This window comes from Neodiprion fabricii, chromosome 5 (assembly GCF_021155785.1).
Source record: "Neodiprion fabricii isolate iyNeoFabr1 chromosome 5, iyNeoFabr1.1, whole genome shotgun sequence".
NCBI classification, from domain to species: Eukaryota; Metazoa; Arthropoda; class Insecta; order Hymenoptera; family Diprionidae; genus Neodiprion; species Neodiprion fabricii.
The window spans coordinates 26,183,029-26,206,192 of record NC_060243.1 but is presented as its reverse complement, the minus strand read 5'-3'; the positions used below and the strand labels follow the sequence as shown (position 1 = coordinate 26,206,192).

At 40.3% G+C, this 23,164-nt stretch overlaps 1 protein-coding gene across 8 annotated transcripts in view; it reads right to left on the bottom strand.

Moving 5' to 3' along the window:
• Window positions 1–907: 907 nt before the first annotated feature.
• The window catches only part of LOC124183235 (heparan sulfate 2-O-sulfotransferase pipe), a 53,514-nt gene continuing 31,257 nt past the window's right edge, over window positions 908–23,164 (bottom strand). For all 8 annotated transcript variants that reach the window (XM_046571447.1, XM_046571448.1, XM_046571445.1 and 5 more), the window contains 7 exons: window positions 22,195–22,343; window positions 6,007–6,095; window positions 5,684–5,890; window positions 5,337–5,416; window positions 4,591–4,872; window positions 4,078–4,232; window positions 908–3,090 (listed from right to left, as the gene is read on the bottom strand). In XM_046571447.1, coding sequence (XP_046427403.1) covers window positions 2,897–3,090; window positions 4,078–4,232; window positions 4,591–4,872; window positions 5,337–5,416; window positions 5,684–5,890; window positions 6,007–6,095; window positions 22,195–22,343 — 1,156 coding nt within the window. In that variant the 3' untranslated portion in view covers window positions 908–2,896. The remainder of the gene's footprint in view (window positions 3,091–4,077; window positions 4,233–4,590; window positions 4,873–5,336; window positions 5,417–5,683; window positions 5,891–6,006; window positions 6,096–22,194; window positions 22,344–23,164) is intronic.

Here is a 23,164-nt window from a genome sequence, read left to right as displayed (position 1 = left end):
TTTTCTCTTCTTCCTTATTCTCTCACTTTGATTATTCGATTTTCATATAGCTACATAGTGCATTTGTGTATTATTATAGACATAATTAATCGCCTCAGCGTTATACGACCTACGACCTTCGATAATGAATTAACAATGGACGTTTTATGCACGGAACAATAATTGATTCCCACTTATGTACATGGAAAACTTTGACTCGATAATACATGATCGCTTTATGGGACAGTGTCAAAAACAACACAGGGAACTGAAATTAATGATCAATTAACTATGATCAATATCGTTCCTACACGGTTATTCCGGTATCAAATTTGGTTCACTCGCGTGTCTAAATAAAAATTTGGAAAACTATTTATCCCCGTAAAATTAAGAGAATAAATAAATATCGATCAGTTGGAAAACGATTTAGAAAATCGACAACTTATGGAATATTACTACAGATTGAACATCTCGCACTTCATTCCTCGACGCGTGTTTTACCGAAACTGTAATTTCTTTAGATTTTGCACATTGACAAAAGTGTGTGTTCGTGCGAAAATGTAAAAAAGCCGATCCTATGATACATTAATTGGTCACACAAAAGTCTGCAGAGTACAAATATACGTAAAATAGATCTCGAAATAATTCAACCAGCGTGGATGAAGCAAGGAAAACGAGCAAATAAATAAATTATAGTTTTGAGGTAATGGTATCGTAGAGTTTATACATTTATTGAATGTTTTTTTTTTTCAATTTTTCTTTCAAAACTTTCGAAACTTTTTCTATCGGATTCAGATTTTTCGTTCGACCGTTTTCGAGATCGTCGCGGAAGATTGTCGAAAAAACTGACAGATTCTTTCCTTTTCATGCTGAAGAAAATTGTTGCGAAAAAACTGTTTTCTCGGTTTGTTAGTTTTTTTTCGGCTAATTTGGTTTTCTCAAAAAACTTTATAAACTCACTCGAGGCTTATAAGAGGTATTTATTTCATCGGAGATGTCCGTCGTCCGTAATTGTTCGGATCAGATCAATCGGAGATTGTTTTAAACTTATTTGGCATTCAGAGGTCAGGATCCGTCGCGCCATCTCGACTATATTAACAATCGGCGTTCAGAATGTCTTGCACTTCGTGCATATATCGGACGGTGTAAAAATTCACCGCGTTGCGATCACCGGCCAATATTATATATTCATCTTGAGCAACCATTCGTCGCGAAGGCCATTTAACGAAAGAAAATTATTATCGAGTACGCGACGCCTGAAAACTTCGATTCAAATGGTAATATAACGAACGAATCGCTTCGATGCTGAAAGTTAATCGATCTTTCGGCTTTCTTTTCGCTGTTTTTGGAAAACTATTAAATCGTTACAATGACATAAAAATAATTGGTGAAACGAGGAATGCTGTCGAAATCGAGAATGGATATCGTCGCTTAATTGCTTAACAAGCTGTAAAATGAACGGGAAGATTAGAAATATTTTTTTTTGCCCTTTTTTTTTTAAATCTATACTTTTAGTTTTGTAAATTGATTTTACCGCTGGGTTTTTGAAGGCAAGAAATGGACGGAAAAGAGAAAAAAAATGTCTTCGTTGAACTATTTTGTCATATTCTGTTTGTTTTTTTAAATTAGTTAAATAAAACGCTGGTAATTAGAAAAATTTGCAACTAATATACGTACCTAGATTTGAGAATAGTTATTACTTTTTCTGATTTGCTGTACTATGTGAGCCTGTAAAAATTGAAAAGAGGAAAACTGTTCTTTCATTATGTTTATTTCGCATTGATATATATTTCGCGCACGTTTAAATTTGCGTGATACGTGTAAGTATAGTTAACTAATTGTACAATATTTGTCATGATCATGAGGATGTGAATATTTTCATGATAACCTCACCTTATAAAGTAAACAATTTTTATTCACGCAGTATGGTCCGTCCGATACACTAAACAATAATTCAAACTACACCGAGATAGTAATATAAGTACGGAATTACCGTTTCGTAAAATGTGCATTTTTTAATTCGTTCTATCCTTTTAGTCCTATTAATTTTCTGATTTTGAATAATCAAGTATGGAAACCTTCATATTCTTTAGTTCAAAAATTTCTACCACGAATATATTCAGCGATTTACTTACTTATTATTTTACTTATAATATTCTAATTGCCGGCTTTTGTAATACAAAATGTATTCTGGAATAAAAGTATAATAGATAATAAATAAACATATCTAGAATACGCAGAAAATACCATGGACGATATCTACCTTTTGATTTATAAAAATTTGTTCGATCTTCCGAAAAACATCATTGTTATCATTAACGCTTTGCTTGCATCAAAATTCAACCATTTGTCGTTGTAAATTATCATGTAAAGTTATTTTTCATCGAGATTATAAAAGATATTATAATATTTATAGGTATAGCTGCCCACGAGTTTGCGGTCTAAATATACTATATATTAATACTTTGCATAATCACACACGCGTACATACATACATTTCATATTCGTAATCTAGGCGCAGATTGGTCCTCTTGATTTTTGTGATACCTATATAGATCGAAAATGCTCCCGCACATTTTTATCCGCAAATACAATTAAAGACTATTATACAAGTGAAATTATACAATGTACTTATAAAGTCTACAATTCTAAACGTGATAACGTTTCACAATCACAATGTTTTATTATTATTAGTCGACGATGAAACCGAAAATCTTTACCAACTGAAAAATAGTTATTGTCTGCTATTATTTTTCTCTTCTTCTTTGTCTTTGCTTTCATACTCGAGGAGAGAAAAGGGGGATAAATTGTCCCGGAAATTTCTGCGACGCTTCACCCGTAAGATGTGGTCGTCTTCACTCGATATGTGAACAGAAAAACGAGGAACCCCTCCTTACCGTTCGTGGAAATGATATCCTTAAAGAGTGTTGTCGATTTGATTTGGCAAATTAGTTAACCTCAGGGCTCTGAGCTGTTTGTAAAGTCGTTGTCGACAGAATTGGTAGAACTCAATTTCTCTCGTGAAATTTTTTCGCACCAGATCTTTTACCTCCTCGCTAACCGGTGGCTTGAAAAAATTCCGATTTATTTTCGTAAACGAGTTGACTTCGTCTGAAAAAATAAGAAACAGAAATCAAAGATAAACAAATTTGATGTAAAAATTATAAAAATAATGAGAGTGTAAAAACCCAGTCAATTATTCGAACAGTAAAACCAAAATTATCGCCAGCTAAGATTTGACGTAAAAAAAAAAAAACAATCTTATCTGTCCGTGTTTGCCTTGGTTAAAAAAACTGCTTTTGTAAAAAAAAAAAGTAATAATGCTGTTGTAATCGAATTTGCCTAATGTTTGTACAGTTCACGAAAAAGCGACGCACACAGTTCATTAAACTTTTCATTGCGCCTCGTATAAAATGAAGGTCTTACGTGCACGTAAGGTTGGTTGCCAATCGTAGGCGTAACTCGCTACTTTCAATTCCCGATCATATTTTTCGCGGATTACTGCAGTTCCATTCGTGGCACAATTAATTGGTATCATGATTATTTATGAATGATTACAAATTGTTTATTCGCTATGCAAATTTGGTTTCGTTGAGTTTTCTTTTCGTGTTATCAGTCATGTTTGTTGCGCCTTGATGTACGAAGTGAAAGTCTTACGCGGACGTAAGATCGGTTGCCTACCACAGGCGCAATATGCAGCTTTCAATTCCTCATTCATTTTTTTCCACTGGCTGCTACAGTTCTATCCATTGCATGATTCATTTGATATTGCGATTATTGATGAATGATGATACTCTATTCAAGACCTAAATTTGCGATGGTTAAAGTTTTCTTTTGTCTGATTATTTCAAACAAATACATATGTAAATATACGTATTCGTGTATATATCCGTAAGACTGTATAAAAATAGATCAGCCATTGGCCGAGCAAATGTAACATTTAAATATAGTTCTCGACGTCATGTGATGCCAGATATGGTGACGTGATTTCAGCTTGAATCGACCAGCGGGAGTTGTGATCTCTTGCGAAAAGCAGGGGAAAATTTAAAAGCTAAGATATATTTTTAAACAGTTTTTTTTTTTTTGCAATTAACCTACCCCAGTAGACGTCTGTTGCTCCTCGGAAAAATTTGGGTATATAATTTTCTAATACCGTCAACGTACTGTTTATATCCTCAAGGATACCGACAACAGCGTAATGTTTTTCAACCGCCAGTTTAGCCCTCTCCAAAGCACCTACCGTGTTGAATGGTCTGAAAATTATTGAGAGTAGGTGAATTTTTATTCAATTTTTAAACTATGGAAACTCAATTCATACTCCTGTACCAGCTCATTCACATCCTTATAAATAGTTCGAGCATCCTTGCAAGTTTTCTAATAATTAAGATTCACAGTATACATGTATAAGCAGGTTTGATAAAATTTCCCTCAAAAAACGAAGCACAATTTATAAAAACTTGACACACGACACTGAGTAGTTGTAAATTTAGCCCAAGCTCGTGGGAAAGATACAAATTTGTAATAAGACAAATTTAATGACTCTAAATATCGAAAATCTTATCGAAATCCAAACTACAGATGAGGAAAATTGCGGTGAATTCTAAGCTATACCTGCATTTATCGCTGTGGCCGCAAAAGAAGAGGGTTTGCCTTCGGTGGTCACCGATGCCCTCGTGGATCTCGCCCTCGAGGTATCTACACTCCCTGTCACCCTCCAGGACGCAGGACTCGAAGTCTTTCTTCAGCCAATTCGGATCCGGCAAAGGCAGGTCGGGAAATATCTGCTTCCGTTCAACGTAATACCACGGAGCCCTGACGTAGTAGTACCAGGAAATTACGCGCTCGACCGGGTCTCGCACCAGGTTTACGTAAATCGGTTCCGGCAAATTGAATCTGCAGGCGACAGATTCGTTCGTCAAAAGAATCTCGTCGAAAAATTTAGAGGATCGAATGGAAATGAAGCAAAATCAGGAGGAAAGAAACGCGAGGGATAGAAATTTGAGAATCTGTAACTGTGCGACTTTAATCAACCTACATTTTATTGAAAAATTTGCCTCATCGAAGCTCCTATTACAAATTGAATTGACCCAGTTTTTTGTAGGTATGATGGAATTTCCTTTCAAATAATCATATTTTTATAGAATATATTTCAATTCAACGAAACAGCCCGTATTATTAGTCAAATTTAATTGATTCTGATTTACAAACTCAGCGGGTCGAAAAATGATTTGAATCTGGATTCTGCAGAAGATTATAGATCGATATTTTTTTTTCTTCTTTAAAGTAACGAATCAATTCATTTGTTTAATTTGGCAAGCACAGGGTAACATGATCGTCTATTATTTAACACTACTTACTCGGTGAAATTCGTGAAACAAACGTGCTTGATGTAGACTGAAGGTTCAGCGTAACCGGAAACCATTGTCGCCAGTTGGAGCTGAAAAGCGTTCATTCAATGAGTCCTAACTATACAAATCATACATATAGCAAGAATGTTTACCTTGTTTACGATACGAAACAAAATGCGAGTTCGATTCTATACGAATTGTGTGACAATGACTGGCGATGCAGCCGACGTGAGAGATTGGGAGTCATCGTCACATAATTCGTACAGAATCGAACTCGCATTTTCTTTCCGACCGAGTACAAGTTAGCCGGAAGGTCAAGCCTTAACGAACATTACTTTACGAGATACCGTAAGTACCTGTTCGATTGGAGCAAGGCGGATGGTCTCGACCCTCTGAACCCTGTCTCGATTGAAGAAGAACCTGTTGAACACGGAGAGTCTTCTAAGTAGTTCCATGAACGATTGGGAACCAACTTTCGGTACCCGGTTGAAGAATATCACCTGTTTGGTGGCCCTTCGAGTGTTGTTCAACGCGTCGATGTCAAGGACCTCCATGTCGTCGTACTGTAACAAATACTCAATCACTCCAATTTCGATTTAAGCTGCGTTTCGTTTTTCCATAAGATCCCGCACTAAGTAGTCACCGATGAAAATTGGCGATTACTACTGTGCACGCTCACCGATTCTGTTAACTTCTGATTGATGGTCGAGTAGTAATGAACGACACCGCTGGGTCCTGATTCTATGTGTATCGAGGTTTGTTCGCCGTCTGAAACAAGAGCATAGTTTGATGAACCCAATCAGGCCAAAAGTCCTAACGAGCATCGAATAATTGATCGTCTGGTGCATAGAAACAAAAAAAGAGTATATCCGATCTCCGATTACTCAATCGTCGATTACGGATGCCTGCGCAGTGTCGAATGGTTTTGTTGGTCGGTTGACTTGAGAGTATTGTTAATTCACGGTCTGCAATTATTCAACCGAGTAACAAATAAATCGGTCACTTTTTTCCGGGATGTGAGTTGGGTGGGCGCTCGTTTCGTTTAGCATGAGAGATCACTTTGAGGATTTTTAACTGTGAAGATACTCTGAATAGCTACTTAAACGAGTGCAGTATTGTGCAATACGGATAGCAGGAAACAACTTCTACAGAGATCAATCTCGTTACCGCGGCATTTTAACACTTGTCATTAAAGTAGAGAAAATTGTTGCTGAGATTTACCGGCTGTTTTACGATCGGTTTCTCGTTCAGTGTTAAAACGTATAGAGAATTATGGTACCCATACCACAATGATGCAGGTAAGTATACTGTAAACGCTTCCGGAAGGGAAGAGTTTACTTCAAACGGCAATCGTGCAGGTAGTGGGAATAGTCTGTGGAAAAAAAAAATTCTAACTATGTAACATTGAAAGAATTCCGATGCGTGTTAACTCGGTAGGTTTTTGCTCTGTAAAACGGTTGAAAATCACAAAGTAATTTGTATTTAGTATATACCATCACTTTTCTCAAGATTTCTCCATGGATCGCAGGTTAGGGAAAAAATGCGGCTGAAGGTAGAGCTTCCGTTTCGATTTTTCGCAAGCTGAATGGCGTGGGGAAGTTAACAAAATTCACGTACAAACATAACGAGCGGGAAGTGCAGCAGTGTATCATGGTACATAAGTTGGTACAAGCATGGGAGCGAACATCGCGATAGCGTTAAGTAGGTTCATTATCATACAATGGCCAAGGGACTTTGTCTTATTATGATAATTTGATTGTCAGTGTATTCCCGAAGAGTTGATTTATTTCGCGAATCGAGCCATGCCATTAACTATACGAAATTGATTGACACTCACAAATGGTACTGATAGCGGTGGACAAAAATCGTTCATCGCTAAGTGCAGAGATAAGCCGCTGTTAAATTTTGGCCCATTCTCATAATGGAGGATGACAGAAATTATAGCAGCGTTTTTAGAACCTCTCTGTCGCCTTGTCAGAAGTGAACATATCGTACAGATTGAGTGGATTTCCAAATCGTCGGTAGCAGTTAGTAATTTTACAGTGATTGGCAGAACCCGCCCATCGGCCATGACAGTGAATGATAGATTTGGCATCTAACGCAGGTTATTCACCATAAAAATTCATGAAACATGTTGCGGTGAATGTCAATGGCTGAGCTGCAGTAGCAGGAGTAGTTTACATCCCACTGCTCTAAGTTCACAGAAATTTTGTGTCGAACGATGAAAAATGCGAAAGCCTGTAATCCGGTGGCACGACGACAAACGAGGAGGCTTTTTTCCTCGGGAATCGGTAAACGCTGCCAACGGTGCGAGGATCGTCGGACCCACAAGACCTCCGTCGACCCGACGTGCAAAGTCGAGGGGCAAGCGGATGGTTTCGCGTTAAGCGCAACGCGAGCCAGGAGTTGTCGAACCTGTGCGGCTAAGCTCTAAGAAACGCGGACGAGGGCTGGCTCTTAAAAATCTCCGACATCTCTATTGTACGCGGAATTCGTGACGCGAAGATTCTATCTCGGGCCGGACGGTTTCTCCGCGGCTGCGGACAAAACCGCTCCGCCCCAACCGCGTTGTCCTCGCTTCCAGCTTTTCTCTTCCCGCTGGATTCTCCCTCTTCCCGGCCGCCTCGCTTCGACATCCTCGACCGAGGATTCCACCGACTCGGGGTTCGATTCCTGCACGCCTGACTCGCGGTGCGGAAGAGCGAAGAAGGACTCCTTCCGGAGACGAACGTTGACCCGGGGACGGACTTGGCTCCGTAGGGTCAAAACTGATGCGCGCCTCGATCCGGGAACCTGCTCGAATTTACCACGGTTCGCTACGTCGTGTTATTTATTTTGCAGGAAAAAATTGGGTCAAGCACCGCTGTTGGTGGCCGTTGAAGTCTTCGGATTTCATGCAGAATTCCGGAGTGAGGTCTTCGCACCGTTCTTATTCCAATCGTTCGATGTTTCCAATCGTGATTTTCAATCCGGAAACCTGCATTCATTCGTTTATCCGCATCACTCACCGGCATCGTTCACCGGCTCAGGGTTTGGGAGATTGCGCGACATAATAGAGTGGCTGAGTCTAGGATAGGTGTGCGACCGTTATTCGTTCCACTAACGCAGGAACATATAAATTCTATATCTCCGCCGATCTGTAGAAAATTAATGTAAACGGTCAAACATCCTGTACTGCGCATATCTGGCCGGTACACCTCCAGACTATGTACGCAATTCAGTGCGAAACCATTTACGGAATATCTATTCGCGCAATTGTGGCTTACCGCTTTCTGCGTGCGGTGCACTTGCCACTGAATTTTTCTCTCCGCATACGCCTACTGATGTCGTTCTAAACACTAAACCTTTCGACGGTAATCACAAGAGCGCAATTATGGTCAGACCAAGAAAGGCTTCTACAAGTAGAATGAGCCCGCCCACTTTACCATGTCTGGAACAGTCACGAATATAATCAAACTTGGCGTACTCGCGTGTCATCTGGATTTAACTAAATTTACAATAGACGGCTAGCCAACAAAACAACGTTACAATTCACGCAGTTTACACACTTTTATTTACCAATGAATGTTATCTCGGTATGACGCAATCGAGAATCAGATATCTCGGGCCATTCAGCGTTAAGGATGATCCGTTATCCCATGAGTCTTCAGATGCAAACGTGAGAGAAATTGGTGAAAGATCCGATGCGTGGTTAATGATCTTGGCCAAGCGTTGCGCAACATTGATCAGTACGCCTCAGCTATTTTAATATGAAAAAATTGGAGTGATTCACCGTTTCAGGTACGTAAACACACGTCACGGAGTCAACGGTTGAATTGGAGCACCGAGACCATGAACTTGTTTTCATTTTATCATCGAGATAAAAGTCCGAATAGGGAAGTCGCGTTTATAGATGAACAGCTTACTCCTATTTCCACGAACAGAATTTCTCTTCGCGATGCTTCCGTGGTACGTGCATGACGTTGGAAAAAAGAGGAGGACTAATTCGATTGATCGATGATCCGTGATATGAATGCTTGATCAATTCCAATTCTGTCCAGGGTTCAGTGTTGTCATTGTACAGAAAAGGACAAAGATGGATAATTGGTATGCTTTACTCAACGTGACCCATTTACACTTTCGCATTCAAAGATCGAAATGATTTTCAAATGCTATTAATTTCCATGACAATGTGCGCATCGCTCGAATAACAATTTTTTTTTTAATAGAAAGAAAATATGCGGTATTACTAAGAGGTGAATGAACAGCAATAAATCTACACAATTGCATTCGAATTTCTGAATAAATATTGTTCAAGTGAGTGCATCTCTCCCGTCAAAATGATAGAACTTGTGCACATGACTTTCTTCTATCCACTCAGTTTACACTCTATGGTTGAAATTCCTGATGCCATTAGGAATGCAATATTTATGTGTATATAGTTACTTGCACACAGATTATACACGTTATTGCCAGCCTTTGCTCTCTGGTGATGGGGGTGGCAATGAAGATGCCAGTAAGACAGATCGTAATATAGGGCAGTCATAAGCGCATCTGGCAAACGTTGACTTTCGGTAAAATGAAACTTCCAAGCCTTTCACTCTCGTGTACTGAAATAGGTGAGCACCAGTTTACGAGCGTCGATTCTCCAGTGGTCAGACACAACTCTGATAAGATAATTTACGGATTTACGAGACGCAATAACAATTGCTCAGTGATTTTCATCAGCCCAACGTATAATTTTTGCTTTCCGTAAAAGGGGAAAGAAGCTGCACTCCGCCTTCGCTATCCCCGTAATCATTCACACACGGATGCGTATCGAGGGGCTCGGCGGTTTTACGTTACTTTGGTTTTACCAGCTCCGCGAGAGGCAGTAAAACAGATCTTCCTTCCTGCCGGTGGGGCAATTACTTCACTCTTACTAACTCGAGTCAATTTTGCCAAAGAGGCATCCGAAAGCGAAGAAAGTAGACTCGCAGAGACGACGATCAACCGGCTGCGCGAAGCCGATCGAACTCGCGATCCTCGGACGAGTCGCAACAGACCCGCCTGTTGTTATATCGTTAAAGCTAAGCGGATGCCACGGACGGAATTCTCGCTTCCGGGTCTCTTCCTTAATTAATACCGCGAATCGCTCGAGGAGATGCCGAGAGCCTCGGACGTTCCTCCCGAGACGCGCGTCTGCCGTTTGATGCCGATCGCGTGCCGCGCGAAAGATCGAGGCTCCTCTTATCGATCGCCGATCCCGATCCCGAGAGAATTGGACAAGTTCTCCTCGGAGGATAAATCACCCCTGTCTGCGACTCGGTCCAACTTGAACCGGAAACGGAATCGGGGACGTTTTTGATAATTATTCCTGTCCGTCGGAAGGCTTGGTTGGGTTTCGCCTGAGGTTCAAAATCACGCTCGAGCAAACGGAGATCAATGAAAACCGAAACTCGATCACCGGATCGCGAGTCAGAATGTTTCGAATCACGGATCGGTGCGTCGGACTAATTACATTATACGTTTTCTCCGCAGGATGTTACGTAGATTTTGAAGAATAATGATCGATCCAGTAAAGGAGGCGGCGTCGAGTTCGATCCAGAAAGAAGTCACTGACCCAGAACTTAGGAAAGTCGCGGTGAACTGGGAATAGCTCTCTTCTGGCCTGTTAACCCAGCGCACGGAGCATCAAGGCCCGATTTTATGCCACGCGTCGTTTTCTTTCATACGATGTAGGCGCAGCTTCTATTGGAATTTAACCCTGACCTCTTGAAGCCATTCGCCGGTCATTGATTTGAACAGAGACGCTGTTTTTCGTGAATTCACATCACAAGATCAACGACGTGGGGCTGAGTGGCGGAGCATGGCAGAAATAAGCGATAATTGATGCGACAACGTGTGATTTATACGTGGTGACAATAAAATATGTAAGAATATTCCGTGCTTTCCGATGGCTCAATCGCGTTACAGCTAATTAAATGACGTCAAAATTTGTAATCGTTACCAGCGAAAGTTGAGCGAGATCAAATCATAGCTGAATTCTTCTCCACTGTCAAAAATATGCGTCGCATTAATCTGCTGGACGTTGGGACAAGTTAGCCGACCGATTACGCGATTAAATTTCACTTCTTGGCCGTTGATCGTTTCTAAAATCGTAACAAATTGCCTAAAATTAGAATATCTAACGAGGTGTAGCAGATAGGGGAACCGCAATAAGCTTCGGACATAATTATCATCGTTTAAAACGTGGCTCACGTATATCAGGATTCAATACCGGTGTGAAAACGGGTTTCACTTTCCGGAAGACGATGCTGATACTTTCGATTTTACGGAGAAAAATTATGCGGTAAGAACAATCGGTTATGCTGACTATACCGTTGATCATCTGTTACTCGAGGATACTATTTTCAAATCAGATAACAGGAAATGAAAAAGGAAGAACGAGAACTCGCGGTAAAAAATTCCATCAACATCCGTTCAACCATCCGACACGATCTGCGGTTAGAAGTAACGGTTCATACGATGATCGGTATCAAAGTTCGCAACGGTTTACTCAGATTCCATCTAATCGTTAATTATTGAAGAAGCGATTACTGTAAAAAAAAAATTCATGCAGTCTTGATCCCACGACCGGAAATGATTCCATTCGATTGGAAGAACTGGGACAACTCGGCACTAAAATTTTTCTTGTTGTTCTTCGGCGCAAGAAAAAGCAGAGAATTGATCTAAAAATGTACCGGGAGTGACTGAAAAACGAAGGAATAGTAATTATTTAAGCTGTGCATTGCGCAACTTGAGTCTTTTTGGAGATGTTTTGTCACGTGGAATAACAAAAATTGATGAAAAAGGGCGGAAATTAACTTTGGTGACGTTGATGAACCGCATTGTGGGAATGAAACAGTACCGAATGACATCTTCGGAGAAGAAGAAGCAGAATTGAACTCGTCCCTTGTAGCTGGAAGAATCAAACTTTTGAGACGTCATTTTTTGTACGTACATGTCATTCATTTAATTTCCTCATCTCATTCTCCGCGATTTTCACGGCATTCTTCATTTCTCACTGACGACCGGCACCGCATTTCTCGGGTTTACTCACCGATGACTATTCTCACGAATCCCGACGAATTCGACGCACCTGCAGCATGCAGCGATCTAACAAAGCCGACTTCCGGTCAGCGATCGTCCGCCCAGGAAATCAAGCCGAACGCATTGAAAACTCGCTTGTAAGTTTTAGCGGAAGTAGGCCGCGCTCCGTTTTGCGACAATTCACTCGCCCAACAAGAGAGCGAGCCTTTGATTGCGCGTAACGCGCGTAACGCGGGGCCGCAGATTCGAGGCTCGTTTCTTCCGCGGGTCAATTAACTCGCGCCGCGGTTTCGAAGCGTTCGTAAGTCGCGAACGGAGTAACAGACCTCGTTTCTTATTCATGTGGATTTTTTCGGAGGGACGTCGCGCTCTTCGGTCATTTCGAAAACGCCAGGGGGAAAAATTTTCACGGTTTTTTAATCGGGTCAACGCTGGAGGTCAAAGCAACAAAAAAACAAAAAAACTGGAGAAACAACCCTCAAAGGAAATTACACTAATTAAGATTTTTCCAATTACCTTGTTTAATTCATTTTTTTAGTCAAGTTTTTGAATAGTCAAAGATTGGTATAAAAAATTCATCAACTTTTCACAGGTCAAAATTAAAAGGCAGAAGAGTTTCCTGCCACATTTGAACTTGATTTGCTTTTATATCAAATAACATGTAAAACAATTCCATTTTTGTTTCCAAAATTTTTCCTCTCCTTAACAATTTCAGTATCAAACACTTGGCTAATTTTCTATCTTTCTTTCGTCTTTCATCCATCACGGATCAAACGCCTCCACGAAAATACCTTCACAATCAACGCAATTATTTCTGAATTCATCTGGCTCATTCTGAAACCACCCGTACCGATTTCACGTGTTATACAAATCTCTCCTGTCTAGGCAGAGAAATTACCGTTAATTTCATCAGATGAGAATATAATTTCTCCGAATAAACTAGACAGATATAATACGTCGTAACTATACCGAAGCAATATTTCATTAACACTCTGCCGCACGAGTATTTCACGGAAATTAATTACTACTAGATAAGACAACACACTTGCAGGTACTTTTTCACCGCTACGAGGTGCTTTCAAGTTTACAGAGAATCCACGTGAAGTAAATAACTTTTATACGCTTTTTAGAAAGCCGGTGGTCGAAGTTTTGACTTAAAGTCGAAATATTTACATAACCGTGTATAATCTTCGTTCTCTTTTAAAATTCGTTATTTATCTCTGTAACCCAATCCGGAAAATCTGATTGATAAAATTCATCAAGGCACTATTTATTGGAAAGCTTAGACTAAATTAGTGCTAAAGACGAATTTCTTAAGGGAAAAACATATCTGTAATAGCCTTGCAGATCGCTCGACATGAAATTTACTCGTGTATTCAGAGCAGAAACCAGGCTGCAGCCTCGTTTCTCTCAGTTCCGAATTGAGGCCGTCGTTTTGATCATTCCACCGATTACAGAAGTAACAAAGGTAATTACAGTTATGCATAATACCATAACGCAGCTGCATAAAACCCTGAATGCAAGCGTCGTACTGGGAAAAATTTCATTCGTTATGGTTACTAGATAATTCTATACTAATATCGTTACAATAACGGTTTGAACACTGTTGCAATTACAGAAGAAAATAAAAAAAAAATGGTGTACGAGTAACTATTTAGTGTATGATTATAATTGTCAGTAGTAAATTTTCTGCTTATTGCAACATTAAATTTATTTTTTCGGTTGACTGTATTTTTGACAGTTGGACAATATCTTTACATCAAATTATCGTGATGTGTGACCGTAATAAAAAAAAATACAATTACACATCAGGTTTTACATTCATAGGTGGTAAAGATGTAGAAGAATTAGAAAACCGAATGATCGCGCTATCGAATTTTCAAAAATACGAAATTCCATTCAATAGAATTAAAAAAAAAAATTAATCTGAATATTAATAATGAACAAATTCAGTAAGTCAGATATTCGCGTCTTTGAAAATTCGACGTCGCAATCCTTCTATTTTCTGATCGTTCCACATTTTTCCCTCGACTGAAAAAAAAATTCTAATTGTTCATTTTGTGCCCGTATAACTGCATTTTTTTTTTTTTTTTGTTTTTTTGCGAGATTAAAGTAGACAACGAGGTTGAGGAGTGAAGAAATTATCGTCGCGTCAAACTGGAACGTCGATGAGCAAGGAGAGCATACCGCTCTCCTTGTAAGGCCGGAGATGCTGCGGTCTGTGGAACACCTTCATTAACCATTCGATCCGTCGATGCACCCACGCCGATAATTATCTCGGCAGCCTGCTGCACTCTTTGACGTTTAGGAGAAGAGGAAAATAAGCAAAAGGACCGTGAAACGGCGTAATAAAGGTTAGACAACCGTTAGACACGGGGCAACTGCTATATTTTTACAAACGAAGTTCACCGCGACGCGTTAGCGAAAAGTTGTGCGATTTTCATCAGCATCCTCGTCCAAATTTCCAGATTATTCATCTCGCGTTATCGATTTAAACAAAAAATAAATATCTGGTGGTAAAATTCGCCCCCTATTTCGGAGTTTCGGTCAAAAATTTGACTCACTTTGAGAAATATTAACGATAATGGACAGCAGTGTAATTTTTCAACGAAATGATTAGTCTCTCTTTACATAAATCAAAGACAAATTGCTGAACGTGCATGGATAAGGTATTTAAAAAGGCTCCTATTATACGAGACGTTTACCAACTCCGAATAAAAACGATGCTGCATTATTTATTCCTCTATAATAATTCATGAATTCTCTATTATCCAACACTGTGGTGGATTTGTTGAGAGGATGCGTAATTAAAGATATCTACTTCATAGATGAAAAAAAAAAAAAAATGATCGGCAGTCCCAAGTTAGGGAGAAAAAAAACGGGCAGAGAAAATCATGAGACTCAAGAAAGCTTGCTTGATGTCTCGGTTTGTACTGTCAGGATAGAATCCGCGCTATTTGTACACTTGGGGAGAACGAATCTGAGACGGATAACTTTTTGCACTAGACAGTTATGTTGGCAACACAGAGAAACCTGCAGCGCCAGAGTCGGCCGAGTGCGAAACAAACTCAATCTCGATAAACGTAACGTAACCCATGATCGTCAAATCTAATCCTAGAATACCGCGGGGATAATGAATTGTTGGATTGATAGGTATTTTTAGGTTAGATTCTACGGTCGTAGGTTATGTTACGTTTACTGACATTGAGTTAGTTTCGCGCTCGGCCGACTGTGGCGCTGTAGGTTTCTCCGTGTTGCCAACATAACTGTCCAGTGTAAAAAATTAGCCGTCTCAGATTCGTTGGCCCCAAGTGTACATACAACAATTCGATTTCACCGTTCTCGTGAAACTGCAAGTCTAACCTTCACGATGCCGAGGAATTAGAGCCTCGGAGGTAATTTCGACGGACTTTTGCATGACTCGGCACGCTCACTGCAGGCTGATTTAGTCAAGTTCAATGTCTCGTTTTCTACGCAAGCTACGTGTAATCTTCTGTACGCATAGAATGCGAACCATTACGTTGCCTTTCTCCACATATGTACGTTACAATTACACCGGTTAGCCTAGGTTAGGTTAATTTAAGCTAGTCTAGGTTAGGTTAGGTTAGGTTGCTTGTCAGGATGGTAGGTGAAAAAAAATACGCATCGCTTAGTTTTTAGTCTACTATAACATATTACAAAAGAAATCAAATCGGAGAGATCTACCTGGGATACCTTCCTTGTTGTGACGAAAGGACTCCTGCATTTGATTAACTCAGTCATTTTATTGCAACGATATTATACCACTGATCTCTGTACTTAATATCGGTGTATTATATCGCGTGTTTTCCTAACGGCGAAACGATTCGTGCGCCTGATTTAGGCAACCGGAGTTACGACTCATCGCCAGGTTGAGCAATACCAAACATTGGCAAAAAGAAATGATATTCGAAGTTGTCAAAACGAATAATATCAGGCATTTGGGATACGATGTTCAACCTGAAGATAAGCTGTAACTTCGGTTGCCTGAATCAGGCGTACGGATCGTTTGGCTGTTAGAAAAACTCAGGGTGTAACTCGATGCAGGTACGTGGGAACAACTATGTGAGGAATAATTCCCATATCGGTTAATCGAAGAATGTTTCAAATTCGAGGACTTAGTTTAACTTTGAGGTACTAACGAGAGGCGAAATTTTGCAGGAACGCAGAATCCATTTGCTAATCTGTGCGATGACTCAGATCTGTCGTTAGATGCATAATTACTTGACTTGAAAACTCGATCTGTGAGCAATTTATCGACGTTTACTTTATGACTAGCTTTTTTTTAACCAATCAACATTCATTTAGTTAAAGACGGAATAAAAAATAAATGTAAAATTGATGTGAACTAGATGTGATGTATAGTTTGGTGAGTCGATAAAAACACTCGATTGAATCAATTAAAAATTGTGCATGTATGTATAATATATTAATGACCGATTTCGCGTTTCTTATGAAAAAGTTTGATGAGATTTCGTGGATGTAATACAATATAACGGGTTTTAACACATGTGTTTCTGCACCAACTAACTGTACTAGTTTTAATGGATTCTTGCAGTTCAGGCAATGAAATAATATGTACGTTATACCTGAATGAAGGAGGATTCGAACAAACGTAGCTAAATTATAAGAAGTGTTATTATCATCAAAATAAATCAAATTGCCAAAAAAAAAGGAGGTGAAAAACGTTCATCAATGCGATTCTTACGTTTAAATTCGACATGCCATTATCAATATTCATAAAATCAAGGATAGCTGTCGTTAAAATAGCTTATTTGTGTCAATGAAGTGATTCGTCGTAATGAAAAAGTAAACTTCCTGCAATAAATCACGAGAGGTAAGCATTTTTATATACCATACATCGAGAAATAATGATCTGTGCGAATTTGGACGAAGTCGAAATTAGAGAAAAGGCTTTAGAGTAACGATGAATTTTTTTTTTTTTTTGTTTCGTTAACCGGCCGTGTTCAGTTTTCTTTATTCTCATATAATCATCGTTGAAAGTTAATATTACAATTGTAACACAATTCGTGTTGCGCCTAATTGAATTGTTAATTCTTTACCTCACCACGCTCCATTTTCAAGTCGTTAACAGCGGGACGTTTGGAGTTAATTAAAAAATTTAATGAGCAGCGTGCACGTGAAACGTAAATTAGTAAAATTGAAAGAATTTCCAAACTTTTTTTAAAAATATCAAGCAAAAAAAAAAGAAATCACGTATGGTGTGAATTAATACTTTCCGCGTGTATAGAATACACGAGAAGTCAATTTACGGCCCGTGTTTGTACGCACGGTAATTTTTCTTTTTTTTCACTATCTACGGCGAGATTAAATACGCTATGTGTGAAATGTCGTGGATTCAAGTTGACACGAATCGGACCTTGGAATACGGCAAACCTTGGTGTCGAACAATCGGCCATAAGCCATGCATATAATACCGCAAGATTTTAGCATCACACCGTTACGTCCGTGAATATATATATATACATGTTACCTTTTGCCGTGAGAATGCGAAATCTTTTATTAAGCGAATGGTGTGGAGACTGTATAAAAAAGATGGCTTGAAAAGTAACAAAGGAACTTTAGGAATACGGCCTTTCAATTGTGATGGGTCACACGGATCGTTCGACAAGTTTGTTGGAATTTTATTCATCGCGGAATAGAGCATTGAAATCGTTACGACGACAGATTGTCTGATCAAGTGTGAAAGAATATCACAATTGCCGAAGTTAGGAACGAGCTGCGATTTGAGCCTAACATCAAACCTCTGACCTCATTATTCCGGTGAATGAGATTTGGAAGTGAGTAACTCACCTCGTGAAATTATGTAAAATGAACCTTAAGAGAGACAAAATGCGTAGTGGTCGTGATTATAAAGGATGAGCCTGAGGATCCTGTATCTGATTCTCATGATTAGTTACTGGGAAACGTGAAGTGGTCCCTGAACAATGGGAAAAACGCCTCCAAGAACTCTTCCGAGATCGGAAACGGTACAAGTTCTGAGTCGTAAGGAACGCCTGTTTTGCATTCGGGAAGAATTTCATTGAAAAAATGCGTGAGATAGGTCGGATCATGGGTTTGAGTCAGGGTGAACGTACTGGTATTATTCTAATTGAATTAAATTTTGTTAACACTAATTTCTCACGCGTTCCAAGTTTCGGTTCTATGCTCTGAATTCGAAGCGTTAAAAGAAACTTTTACGGTTGTACGAATGGCTTGCCGATCAAAACCAATCGGAATTTGATCGGAATGATTTGAGTTTAGGTTTTGGGTTGACTCGTTTTTCATATTTTTTCAAGGAGTGAAAGAAAAATTGCGGAAATGATTCAGAAAACAACCGAATGTCTCAAGGCGCAGGATCGAAAGAAGCAATCTGTTTCAAAGTCGAGCACTTCTCGGTTCTCTTCTTCTCTTTGCTGATAATCTTCCGCCGCGAGTGAAAGGTTCCAGCTGGCGGATCCGTTCGAGATATTTTAATATGCCGTCTCCTGCTTTGTCCGTTGAAAGAATAACTAAATGAGCTTGAATAGCGCTTTGAAAAAGAGGGGCAAGAACGGAAATCGGCACGAAAAGAAACAGATAACGGTCTGAAAGGCGAGACGACGATCGTTTCGTTCCACGTAAGTGTAAGTAACAGTTAATGCTTAGCCTCTGATTACTTCGTTTCGTGGTAAAAAGGATTGCGCATAATCTAGAGATGTAGGTGGCCATAGAAGATCCCCGATGATTATATCTGTCTGTACTTCGCGGTCAAGATCAAGGTTGAAGTATTCACGCTCGACTGCACATGAGTAAATATTACGGACTAGTTTAACTTGACACTTTTGAATACGTGTCCTATATATTGTGACAATTGCTTGTAAGAGACAATCGATTTGATGATAGACCAATGCAATTTACACTTCCGGAATACGAAAGCAATTTCACTAATTATGAGTCTTTTCTGTTTCGGCTGATTATGAGGTAGGAATCTTATAAATGCCGATAGATTTTTCCATCTGCGGTGAATATTATAATAATATATCATATTATACTTGCGGGGACTTATTCTGAAGCGATGCTCACGTTTACCACATTACTATATTCGTTTCACAGTCAGCCGGATGCAATATAGGGATAAATTTAAATGAGAAAGTTGATGATGTTTTAGGAACGCTTACGAAGCATCTTTGGCGATAAATAACACGCGTGTAATGGTGATATTAAGGGAGAGGCTGCAGGTTTCACTTTAAATGTAAATCAACGTGATCAAAAAACACCTCATGTACATCTGTGCTCGTAGATGTAAATGTATAGTCGAAGCACTGATAATTCAACACGTTGCGAAAGGGCTAAAACCATTGAGAGTTGGCTGACAACGACTAAGCGTCAGTAGAATCATAGACGTCAAGTATCATGAAGTATATATTCTGACAGCTCAGGATTTCACTCTCTTCTTACAAGCAACATTCACGCCGTGGGGAACGGTTTGGCTTTCGGAGACTTCAGAGAGATGAATCGAAAGCGTCAAATCGCAGGCATCGTCACCTCGCGTCCGTCTTGCCCGAAGCTGCGTTTGAGTTTAGGGTGCGCGATATGCCGAATCACGGCGATGAAATTGGCAGGCGAGTCGATCGAATTGGGCGAAACCTCCGCGGGTTCCCCGAGGCGGAGCAACTCCCGCAATTAGCGGCAGACGCCGACTGACCCAGAGACGCCGTTGCAAGTGGAACACACCGGACATCGACGCTCGTAGTCTAAGGGAACCAAAGCCGCGGAAGCGTCGCGTTTTTCCTCGCTCGAGAAAACGTCCGCCGCGAACATCGGCGTTTCGGTAGCCGTGCCTTGATTGCGAGGAACCAGCAACGCCACGATAATCGTTGCGTCCAGTTTGGCCGAGTGACAATTGGCTCTGATGCGAGAGCATCGCGCGGAACGGTTCATTTCACCAACGATCGTTCGCTTTGATTTTAAAAAATTAATGCCTTGCTCAGTTCCGAAATACGAGGATTGCCTTCCAGGCTACATCTTCGTCGTTTCGATCGGTCGCGGCGCGAGGCTGAGTTTCTCGTCGAGAAAGGCGCGTGCCTGAAATCAACTTGGATGCAAGCAGAATTAATTCGACGTATTCATTTTTTAAGGCTTCCATTTTGTCAGCGGTGAATACGACGAAGCTTGAGAGTCTCGTCCATTTTCTGACTCGCGTATGTCGAACGTCACGTTCCTCTTACAATTCGCGAATGAGGAACTAACGACGCACCGTAAATGACAATTAACAATCAGTAAGCGATCAATCGGACTGGATCACTGAGCCATTCCGACCGATGACAACGGTCGTTTAAAACCAGTCGCTGACACGGGACGAGTGCACGTAACTTACGAATGATGACCGACAAACGACGAATCACAAACGGTCGACGATGTTGAGTACGACTGATCGATGAGTGATCAACGACGAGTGACCGAGGAAAGGTGGAACTTCCAGTCTTTCGTATCGGCATCAACCATCGTACGACGATTTCTAGCGACATCCGGTTACTCCGACTTCGAGAGCATTGACAAAAAGTTCCTCCTCTATCGAACATCCGACGGTGAATTCGCACGGATTGCCAAAATTGAACACCGACGAAAGAACGTCGATCGGTCGAGAAGCGATGCGCCGTGTACGTGAAAGACGACATCAGCGTCCAACCGAGCTCGGGGTGAGAGACGCGTTACAAGTAGGGTTAAACGTAGAATCGGGAAACGCCGCGAATGCTGATAAATTGTTGCGGCGCAACTGATCAGCAAGGATCCCGATCGCATGCAAATGAACATTTCTAGGACCGTTAGTCGCACCTTCGGCAGCACGGCTTTTGCTGGATCATTTCCAGGTTTCGCCCGACTCGGTTTTTACCCTCGAGTGGAATTCCGCTATTCCGCCTTGCCGTTCTCCTCGGCTTGGCTGCTTCAATTTCGTTCGTTCCTACAGCTCCCCGTCTTTCGGTACCGCGATGCTTCGCTCTCAAACTCCGAGATCCACGCCTGACCTTCAATCTCTCGACTGAGTAAGCGGTGCATGGAAGTAAACACCGGGAACTTCACGGTTACACTCATTGTCAGTACCGCTATTTTCATTCTCGTTTCGAAGTCTCGTTTTCTACGATATCAACTATTCTTCACGTCCTATTTTATTATGTTCATTTCTCTTCCGACTTTTCTAGGCACCGAGGAAACTTTAATTTTATGAAGTTATCCCCACATCGCTTATCTCACGAAAATTTAATTTTTCACTATTTTTCCGGTTATTCGAACACCGTAGAGCATCACTATTTGCTTCAGAATGAAATTGTTCAGTGGAAACGAGTAGACAATATTTACTCGTTACTTCAAACGTTTCTTCGAAAGAATCGTGACAAAATTGGTAGCCCATGCATAAGCTAACACGTAAAATTAGTTTGCATGTGTACATCAATTATCAGAAATGATTATATTGCATTTTATCGACTTTTTTAGATTGGCTTTCCATAATGATCGGTATAACGTTTGAATAAAGTCCAATCCATCATTTCGACGTTTTTCTTTAAAACGCAAAGATTTATGAGGACCACCGTAAATTCTGATACGTCTATTCGGTTTGCTTGCCATTTGTTTCTCAAACTTACGAAACTATCAGCAGTAACTCCTTTTTTTTGGTGCTTTATTCGCTGTGTCTTGCAGCTTTGTATTCACATGCATGAACTCAAAAAAAAAACCTCATTTTTCTTTTCAAGTTCCGTTACACAACCCAAGAACAAAACGAGAATACTGTGAAAAAAGCATAAGGCAACGAAACGCTCACCAGAAGATAATTGACTCGCGGAGAATCCTTCTTCGTCTCCTGGCTGAAGTCGGACTTCCATCTCCCTCAATCGAGAGTGAAGATCTCTCGTGTGAAGAAACAGGAACAGCGTACTCGACAATGCGATCAGGGCGATGAGCTCGCTGGTTCTGCAATAAGAACGTGAAATTTTGTGTTTCGTTAATTGTAATAGCTATCTATAAGATTACTTCATTTATCCAATATCATAGCACTTTTCCAATCGATTCACTTTGGACAAGGGTTATATTTTGTTTCTATGAAGTTCCGCACGAGAACGAATCGCCAGGGAATTGAAGGCTGATCCTCGTGAAATTGTCGAAACGAAAATGAGACGAAAATATTTCAATCGCGGATTGAAAATGATACAATGTCGTTGATATTGCGTCGGGTTCCAACAATTTAATATGTATGCCGAGGGCGTTGAAAAACCGGGGCATCACGCTGCATTCGTTCGCTCCTACCGCGTTACACATTGAATACAAATAGAACGACTTCGAGGTAATTTATTTTTTAATTACGCGGAGCAACGCCCACACTACGAAACGCACAGAGAATGCATGCGTGTATGCGGCTGTTTTAAAAGATGAATTTTTACACGTGACCTGTTTCCGCCAGAGTCGAAAACCGTCTTGTTAAATTCGCGTGACTCGTTGTCCCGTCGTCAAGATCGTTACGCGTTGTTTGTTTAAATACCTGAACCCGATTCACCCTCAGATGCGTGAAGAAAATAGGAAAAGAAATCGAGGAGCAAAAGACTCGGACCGTAGTTTAATTTCCACGAGAAAAACGTGGTCTCAGGGAAAATGCCATCTTCACGAGCACTGACATTGTGACCGTTTTTGTAGAAATATATGATACACTCAGAAGCATAAAAAAAAAATATATACACATATCATAATAAGAAACAATATAATTCATTTTATCAAATTTGTGAGCGAGTTTTTTTTTT